The sequence below is a fragment of the Hippocampus guttulatus genome, chromosome 10 (genome assembly GCF_054856545.1).
Source record: "Hippocampus guttulatus isolate MCC_2025c chromosome 10, RoL_Hgut_1.0, whole genome shotgun sequence".
Taxonomy (NCBI): domain Eukaryota; kingdom Metazoa; phylum Chordata; class Actinopteri; order Syngnathiformes; family Syngnathidae; genus Hippocampus; species Hippocampus guttulatus.
In genome coordinates, this window is record NC_141270.1 from 13,740,734 (window position 1) to 13,750,300 (window position 9,567).

At 42.4% G+C, this 9,567-nt stretch overlaps 1 protein-coding gene across 2 annotated transcripts in view; it reads left to right on the forward strand.

The window, feature by feature from the left end:
* LOC147199346 (phosphofurin acidic cluster sorting protein 2-like) overlaps window positions 1-9,567 on the forward strand; it is a 38,392-nt gene that overhangs the window by 26,217 nt on the left and 2,608 nt on the right. Inside the window, exons 10-24 of one of the 2 annotated variants that reach the window (XM_086122446.1) lie at window positions 334-427; window positions 1,181-1,264; window positions 2,707-2,834; window positions 2,970-3,102; window positions 3,205-3,309; window positions 3,422-3,528; window positions 3,693-3,847; window positions 3,930-4,040; window positions 4,599-4,701; window positions 5,850-5,882; window positions 6,820-6,862; window positions 6,977-7,019; window positions 7,889-8,027; window positions 8,180-8,403; window positions 8,775-8,888. In XM_086122446.1, coding sequence (XP_085978572.1) covers window positions 334-427; window positions 1,181-1,264; window positions 2,707-2,834; window positions 2,970-3,102; window positions 3,205-3,309; window positions 3,422-3,528; window positions 3,693-3,847; window positions 3,930-4,040; window positions 4,599-4,701; window positions 5,850-5,882; window positions 6,820-6,862; window positions 6,977-7,019; window positions 7,889-8,027; window positions 8,180-8,403; window positions 8,775-8,888 — 1,616 coding nt within the window. The remainder of the gene's footprint in view (window positions 1-333; window positions 428-1,180; window positions 1,265-2,706; window positions 2,835-2,969; window positions 3,103-3,204; window positions 3,310-3,421; window positions 3,529-3,692; window positions 3,848-3,929; window positions 4,041-4,598; window positions 4,702-5,849; window positions 5,883-6,819; window positions 6,863-6,976; window positions 7,020-7,888; window positions 8,028-8,179; window positions 8,404-8,774; window positions 8,889-9,567) is intronic. The other variant, XM_086122448.1, reaches the window with a different exon arrangement.

Genomic DNA, 9,567 nt, shown 5'->3' on the forward strand with positions numbered 1-9,567 from the left:
ATTCCTTTAGTAGATAACGCGGACACCAAGACAATACAAAGCTTTGAGTATGCTTTTGTGTGTTGATATTAAAGAAGATAATTTGGCAAATTGATCTAATGTTGACAATTAACAATTAGTTGTTATTGAGGATGCATAAGTAGCCCGTTATTTGTGATTTTGGACCAAATCTATTTCTATTGACAGCACAAGTCCTTTTTGCCTCCATGGCTTCCAGAAACAGGGCCACTTGATTGTCAAAATTCTAAATTATGAATTAAATAACCACTAGGTTGCTATGTTTACTCCTAGTGAACCATTTTTATTCTTAAAGTCTAATCTTTTGTTTTTCAGGCCATTTTTCGAGGGGATGTCTCACTCAAGCTCCCAGACAGAAATCGGAAGCATACACAGCCAAAAAAGTCAACCGAGAGAGCTGTTATATGCTGTAAGTTGATCACCAGGCCCTCACTTGTTATTGCAATAACAACCTGCTCTGGTTCCTTTCAGACCTGCTGTATAGCCATAAAGTTCTTTCTTCTGGTTGTACTGGATAGGGGTCACGTTGTTCCCAGTGTTATGTAAAATACTTGCCCCCAGGCAGTGAGTAAATGCCTGAATGGTCCAGGGATTCCCAAGAACCCTGCTAAAAATTCTGGGAATGAGGGTCATGTAGACCACTATCCCCCGACACTGCTCGTGGATGGGATGAAGGGGCTGCTATCCCGAAGTAGTTCACCCTTGTAGTATTTATAGAGACAGACACTATATGACCTCTACGCCACCATCAACACACACACATTCAAACACGCAGACCCAAATGTGCCCCCATGCTCAGAGAGAAGATTGGATAGAGCATTCCCACCCAGATTTATGACCTGTTGGAAACAAAAAGAGCAGCGGAAGAGCCAAGAGAGAGACATGTTGTGTCTGACTTTGTGAGAGGGAGGACAAGGGTGGGCTGTTTATAAATGTATTGGAATCCATTTTAGCTTGTACAAAAGAGCGGAGAACATTCCAGAAAGTAGATGTCGTCCATTTCGTCAAATAAGTGTTTCCAGTCAAACCCAAAAGCAAAGCAATCAGCGGATGGAAGGAAGCTCAGCAAACATTACTCAGTTTGACTGTGTACAGCTAACTTGTGTGACATTTTTACTAATCATGCAATGACCTCAACAATTTCTGTATCTTTACCTTTCAGAGTGGAGACTTTCTCACTGTGGACAGATGTAAAGTGCAAGGGGCTCGCTATCAAGAGGACAGTCTTATAGACACTACCATCGGGGTATGTTTTTGGGCATTGTGTTCCCCATTTTTCTTTTCCACTCTCTTACTCTCAAAACCGGAGTGTGCTTTGCCTCCCATGGGTTTGGGGGTTTTCCGCCATGAAAGATGGCGTGGGGTGTGCAAGGCCAAGGATATAACCACTGTCACAATGCAGCCATTTAAATGGTTCATTTGAAATACAAACCCACTTCCAACGAAGTTGGGACGTTGTGTTAAACATGAATAAAAGAGAATACAGTAATTTGCACTTTTAACAACACCTAATAAATGTTTGGGAACTCAGGACACTAATTATTGAAGCTTTGTTGATGGGATTCTTTGTCATTCTTGCTTGATGTCCAGTTCAGCTGTCCGGCGTCTCTGTTGTCGTATTTTCCGCTTCATAATGTACCACACATTTTCAACGGGAGACGGGTCTGGACTGCAGTCAGGCCAGTTTCACTCTTTCAACTGCGAGTCTTTTAACTGCAAAACCCATGCTGCGGTAACACATGCAGAATTTATTTTGACATTCTTGCTGAAATAAGCAGGGGCACCCAGGGGGGGAAAAAAAACATTGGTTGGATGGCAGCATATGTTTCTCTGTTCCTTTCAGCATTCACAATGGTTGTTTTCACAGATGTGTAAGTTACCCATGCCATTGACACTAACATCATACCATCACCAACCTCATACCATCACAAATGTTGGCTTTTGAACTTTATTTCATAACAGCCCGGCTGGTTCTTTTGCTCTTTGGGCCGGAGAACAGGACGCCATCCACTATTTCCAAAAACAAATGTGAACTCGTCAGATCACAGAACACTTCTCCATCTTGCCTCAGTCCATCTTAGATAAGCTTGGACTCAGAGAAGCCGGCAGTGTTTCTTGGTGTTGTTGATAAATGGCTTTTGCCTTGCATTCTATAGTTTTAAGTTGCACTTACAGATGTAGCACCAAACTATATTTACTGACATTAGCTTTCTGAAGTGTTCCTGAACCCCCTGTAATGAGATTCTGTACCCATTGATTACAGTTATTGATGCAGTGCCGCCTGAGGGATCGAAAGTCATCGGCATTGAATGTTGGCTTTCAGCCTTGCTACTTACATGCAGTAATTTCTCCAGATTCCCTGAACCTTTTGATAACATAATGGGCCAACGATGATGGAATCCCTAAATTTCTTGCAATTGTACGTTGAGGAGCATTGTTCTTAAACTCTTAGGCTACTGGTATTTTCTCACAAAGAGGTGAACCTCGCTCGTTTGCTTTTGAATGAGCAATTCAGGGAAGCTCCTTTTATACCCAATCATGGCAACCACCTGTTCCCACTTAGCCTATTTATCTTTGGGATGTTGAGGGAGCTCCGTAGGGTCATGACAGAAACTGTTGTGTGATGAACATCAGCACTGTCTTCCGCAGTTTTTTGCTTCATAGTTGCTTTTCTTCTTTTTGGCTTAGGAGCCAGAGACCGATGACAGCGGGCCAGGGCCAGTAGAGGTGAGCAGCTGGGACGTCAACACTGAACGGATGACTAGCACTGTTGGCAAGCTTTGCAAGACCGAGTCCCAAAACCACATGTCTCCAAGGTACACTGCCGAGCCCTGCAACTGGATTTGCGCACGCACCATCTTTCTCAATTCGCATGATCGCTATTGTATGCATGACTAACAGCTGCATTGCCCTCGTTCGTATTCATCGCCTTTTGTTCTTTGTCTTTTCAGTAAAATGGAGAACAAGCTACAGAGGCGTCCACGCAGCACCTCCATGAAAGACAGACAGAATTCCAAGGCTCAAAGTGACCGCACCAGCAGCATAGAGAGCGAGTGCTCCCCAGAATCAAGACTCATAGCACAGGTAAAAAAAAAAAACTTCACAAGCCCAAATCGTCTTACTGTTTTTTGTTTTGTGCTAGTTTGTGTCATTTTTCTGAGTCCATGCTGCTGTTGTATCCAAAAGGTTCCCAGGAAGTCTGTGTATGACCAGTTGAACCAGATCTTGATCTCTGATGAACGCTTGCCGGAGAGCATTATTCTCATCAACACAATGGAGTGGCAAGGACAGGTCAATAGCTTAGCCTGACAATCAACATCTTGAAATCGTTTTTTTTTTTTTCTTTCTTTCAAGCGCTTCAGTCACTATTCTTATAACATCGTGTCTGTGTGTTATCATGCAGTATGTTGCAGAGTTGCTCCACGAACACGCCCAGCCCATTGTGTCCACCTGCTCAGCTGCAGATGTCCAGGCTGCCTTCAACACCATCGTTACTCGAATCCAGAGATTGTGGGTCACTTCATACTCTGATCATTTCCAATATTATTATATTTCTTTTTAAGGAAAATTCTTGCCGTGTAAGCACACAAATCTTTAAACTTGAGGATAAAACAGTAATCGGTGAAATGAGTCCCTTAATTGAATTGTCTTTCTCTTTCACTTATCCCTTGTAGTTGTAATTGCAATGCGCAGACTCCGCCCACAATGAAGGTGGCAGTTGCAGGTGACCAGAGTTATCTGAGCACCATCCTGCGGTTCTTTGTGGAGCAGCTGGCCAACAAGACCCCTGACTGGCTCAGTTACATACGATTCCTGGTCATCCCTATTGGTAAATACACCGTTAAAACCTAATTTATGTTTCGTGATCGACATATTTTAGTCTTACATTTGCATGTGCAACTGCCGCACAGGCTCTCATCCCCTGGCCAAGTACGTGGCCTCGTTTGACAGCAAGTTCAACAGTATCTTTATGGACACCGCATGGCGGGAGCTGTTCTGCAGGACGGAACGGCCCACCTCAGGTAGGACACAACTCATGCTCACGCTCGTGGTCAGCGACGACACACACCTCCGGTATCTGGCCACAAAGCATGGCCACGGGTCAGATGTTTGGTCAACTTGCAAAGAAAATAAGTGGGGCCGGAGCATGGATCAGAGGCTGATTAGTGGAAAGATGATCTTTTCCATTTGTGCAAGACAGCTGCAACGTGCTCTGTGGAGGGAAGTTTCTGCTTCACAGCACTGCTGCTCCACCCTGCTGCCTCACTGGAAGATTAACGGGCTCAAAGTTTAACCTACATTTTTGAATTAGGAGGCTTGTTAAATTGAAATCAAATGCCTTGCTTCGTTACCGCATCATGAGATCATATATTTGTGGGATTTTTTAAGGGTGGGGGTTATTACTGTCAGCCACCTGCAGCCTGTATTTTGAATCGCAGTAAAATAGCTGAAGGAATGATATAAAGCAATGTTTATTTAGGAATGATTATTTCATTGTTTTATAGAAGTCCAATGTGACTGTGGGGATGATTTGTACACTTCCTGTTGTTTACTACTCGTTTTATTTGCTCCACGTGCAGATAACATTGACGTAGCAGGGCGAGTTGTTCAGTATCTGGCTGGTGCCAGTGTGTCCCACCAGTTTCCCATCTCTGAAGCCATGCTTACCTACAAACAGAAAAGGTAAAGTCACATGAGTAAATATAAAGCAAAATGAAGCATCCTCGTGTGCGGCGTTTGTGGAGATGCATGTATGTTTCTCAGCACGTCTGTCTGAATTATGAGGATCTCAGTAAAATTGTGTCGACCACTCGTGGAAGTGTTGGCGGAATTAACCATCATTTAGCTTTTGCACGGACGCAATCGAATGTGAAATGTACGGGACTTCTGGCTTTGTACAGTAAAGTGCCGTGCAGCAAGAAAATAGTCAAACCAGAATCAAATAATTCCATAATTTCTGCCAAATGTACCTTTGAGTTATGGCCAAAAACTGTCCAACCTTGGTTTCATCGAACCATAAAACAATGGTGCACATGCTTCTGGAGACTTGAAGTATGTTTTTGCTCAGTTTAGCCACACTTGGATTATCTTCTTCCATTTTTCTTCTTTTCTTCCCTGCCGCCCTATATGATGAATATGTGAAATCAAATGTAGGACGCAGACATACTTGGCATAAATTCCTGTAGCTCTGCAAATGTTGTCGTTGGCCCTTCGCACCCTCCCTCACTGGTTTTCTTCTCTTCTTTTCATCAGTATTGGAGGGATGTCAAGTTCTTGGCAAAATGATATTTTTCTTTGCATTAGAAAAATGGGATTTTATTAGGTTTGGCTTTGTTTTATATATATATCCATGGTACAGTGACAGTGCAAATCAAAAGCATTATTTTCTTTGTAATGGCATACATTTTGGTGCAAGCCTGATATTGGATCTCATCAGATTGTGCAGGTGTCCCAAATGTCACCACACAGTGGTTGTGGATTCAAATGTAATCCACACCATGCATGCAAATTTACTGAATGAGTCATCAGTGACCACACGCAACTCAAGGTTGCTGCGATGTGTGCTAACATTTGTCAATTAGGTTGCTGTTTTTTCATAGCAGACATGCACATGTTCATTTGCAATCAAGTTGTAATATAGGTACACATTTTTTATTATAGTACAGCAGTCTTTAACATTCAGCACACAGTCAAGCTGACGCATTTGCATGTGTTCATTTTTTTTGCTTTGTCAGTGGCTTCTTTGTTAGTCACAAGGTACCCAATACACTATGCAGTTTAACACCTTTTGCATTCCTTTTTCCCCTTTCCCCTTTTGATTTGCATTCAAGGAAAAGAAGTTTGTATTTTGATTTTTACATCAGGTATCTAATTTGACTCTTTTTTTGGTTTTTGCCCTCCTTTTTTTATTCTGTCTGCTGTGTCTTAACACTCCTTTCCCCATTTGATACTCACCATGATGTCGATCTGCACGTCCTGTCTGGGTTTTGTGTTGATTGACCTACCGTGTCCTGCGTGTTGTTGCCGTGATGATTTGCCTAACAACCTCAAAAGGATCTCTCAAGAGCGGTTTGCCGGTTAATATTACACTAAGCACGAGAGGCCCACAAGGAAGCTTGTCATTGATTGTAAACGTTTTGGAATCAAGTCTTTGGACACACTCCAAAAGACAAGATGCGACCAATTCTGTTTTCTTCCGTTTTCACTTCTCTGTAGGTGTCCAAAAACGTATATTCCTAAAGTGTATTTTATTCCCTATGGGAAGGGACATATTGCCACAAAACAAAGAGTGAGAGGTGTTAAGCTTCATGGGGACTGAAGTCTTGCACATGCATTCACAGTGGAGCTGAAGAGCCCCAAATGACATGTTGCTACCTTTGCACAAATCCCAGGAGCAGATCCCTGACTGCAAGTGGTTTTTTTTTTCTAAAAACAATACTGCCACTTTCATGCTTCTTCTTGTGAGTGCTAAAAAACATTAAAGTTCGGTATTTTTGCATGTGTCGTTGAATAGTTCATGGTTCACAGCTACGCAGTCACTTCTAACAGTGTTTCTCAAAAACAACGCCCCAGATAAACGAACGTTGGTTGTAAGGAGCGGTCCTCTCATTCATACCATACACTGCCCAAGACGATCTCATTCCACTCCAAAGTCAGTCATGTGCCATTTCTACCGCGATGGGGCATGATGCCATCTCCCCTCCAGGACCATTGTGTTGCACCTTGGAGTGTTGCAGTGTTCCAAGAGCCCCCTCTCTCCCGCAACGCTAACCACCGCCTCTTTACTGTCTCCCCTCACAGCCCTGACGAGGACTCCTGTCAGAAATTTGTGCCATTTATTGGGGTAGGATTCTTCTTTTTATTATTTTTTTTGTGGGGCGGCGGGTGTAAATGGAATTCATTTTTTTATGATGTTCAGTGTTGAATTTCACACCGCAATACTGTTGTTTACTTTCAGGTTGTGAAAGTTGGAATTGTGGAGCAAAGCCTCTCAACCTCTGGTAAGTGAGACCCAAGCTCCGAAGCCAAAGTGAAAGTTAAACTAACACAAACATACGGAATGTTTTGATTTCATATTTTTAAAGAAGGTGCTGATTTAAGTGAACCGAGGGTCCTCGGTTTACAACATTTCAAAGTCACGAACGGCGTGCAGTCTGAAGTGTCACCTGGCACAAATAATACGCCATTATGGTTTTACATCATTTTTTTCCTGATTGTTTTATATTTTTAGCCAACACGTGTTTTTCATGCAAATATATGTACTATAATTATGACATTTTGAGGTTACAAATGACACACACAATAAACTACTTTGATCAGCTGCATAAGACTACAGACTCATCGCACAGCATGCGGCAGCTCAGTCTGAATTGTCCTTCATGTTTTTTATTTGTTTTATACTCGAGGGCTAGAAGCGTTAGTCATACAGGTATTTACTCCCACAATGTGAGGTGAGTGATAGATTGCAGCACGTTTCGACTTGTACATCTGTCAAAGTATCTGACTGCATTTTCTCACTGGCCTTATTTTTTGCTGCACAATCCAGGTTTAGGTTGAAAATGGTCTTAACCTTGTTGTGTTAACATGTTTAAAAATAATAATAATAATAATGAAGAAGGCATGCTTGGTACTGCTATACTTCATTTATTTATTCACTTATGTCTGTGACCAGGAAGTATTTCTAAACAAATACTTCCAGTATAACTGACCACATGTTAGCGATTGACTACTGCACATTCCAAGTTACTCATGATGCCTTTGTAAACCGAGGACCCCTGAAAAGATATGAACAGAGGAGGCACATTTCACAAATTCCCTATCAAGGCCAACTTTTTGGGATGTTGCTTAAGATGGCTTATTGTGGTCACAGTGGATTCTGATGATGCTATGGGGGTCAACACAAGCATCCTGGCCTCCCCCACCCCGCCCTCGGCTGGTCCGTATGGGAAGGAGATCGGGGGAACACCCCCACAGTCGCCCTCTGTGTCCACTGCCCTCTCCGGAGCTGGGTAGGACTCACACACACACGCACACACACACAAAATTATCTCAGACACATACTCTGTCGACTAGAGTGTAGACAGAAGAAAAATACTTTCCATTTTTTTGGTCATTGTTTGAGCAGCTGGGGTATGAGACCGAAAGTGTTTGCCTTTTGCAGTTCTCCGTGTTCTGGCAGCGAGGTGATGGGTCTGCAGGTGGACTACTGGACGTGGCAAGGCCCCGAGAAGAAAAAAGAGGGCGAGAAGCGGGACGTGGGACTGAAAAACACGCTGAAGAGTAACTTCCGCTCGCTACAAGTCAGCCGCCTGCCCTGTGCGGGGGATATCACCCCTCCACCCAGTATGGCCATGACTGTCGTCACCAAGGAGAAGAACAAGAAAGGTACGCCGAGTAGAGCTGGAGGATTAAACAGGAAACACGAGTCATGAAACTGAACATGGGGAGGATTTCACAGATGGGAACATAACATGAAGTAATAGGGTTACTGGAATAGGAAAAAAAGTCCAATTATGAGGGAAAACAATCAGAATATCACGGGAATAAATTACAGTGTCAAATGCAAACACTATAGTCTGAGACCAACAGACCATTCTTGTCATTTTTTTTTTGTCTTTTGTGCAGCCCTTCCACAATTCCTCCTCAATGCAAGAGGAAAAAAAAGACACTGAACTTCCTGCTTGCTTAATTATTGCTTCGGAGAAAAGGAAGCCCAGCACACAACTCTATTTGATATGCTCTGCTCTTCTCTCTAGTCATTTTTCTGAGCAAGAAGCCGAAAGAGAAAGAGCTGGACTCAAAGAGCCAAGTGATCGACGGAATCAGCAGGTTGATCTGCACAGCCAAGCACCAACACACGATGCTGAGAGGTAACACTGCCCCCTGCTGTGGATGCTAGTTTCTCACATTCAGTACATGCGCAGGTCCTCGCTTTGCGACGGTACAGTTGTACAAGGTTATGAATATGTAAAATGGTGTATTTTAAGGATAAAATGGCATTCTCATGTTTAACTATACTGTTCATAATTAATTAATTGTAATTTACGATAAAATGAACTAAAATGTATATCAATATTGCTTCTTTTTTTTCCACCCCCCAACTAAAGAATTGCTGACTATAATTTGCCCACCGCTTATTGTTTTTTTGGTATATTTCTTTGGTTGAATGAATGAATGTATGAATGAATGAAAGACTAATCAATATCACAGGAAAGAGATTGAAGACTTGGAAAATCTAAAGTTAAACAATATCTCTAAACAATTACTTGATTAAATAGTTGTCAATTAATTTGATAATCGATGAGTTTATTTTTTATCCAGACTGGAGGAAAAATGTATAACATGCAGCAAACATATTTTTAGAGACCCTATCATTGTAATGTTGTGTATGCACATGTTGGCCACTCAATAGTAAGACCTCAGGATTTCATTATTCTGCTCCGATGATGATTGAGTGATTCCGGTCAGGATAACATCGAGTGATATTGAAATGCGAGTTATGCCCCAGTAACCTCCTCCAGTTGTCTGCTTGTTGATTTCAGCGGCCTC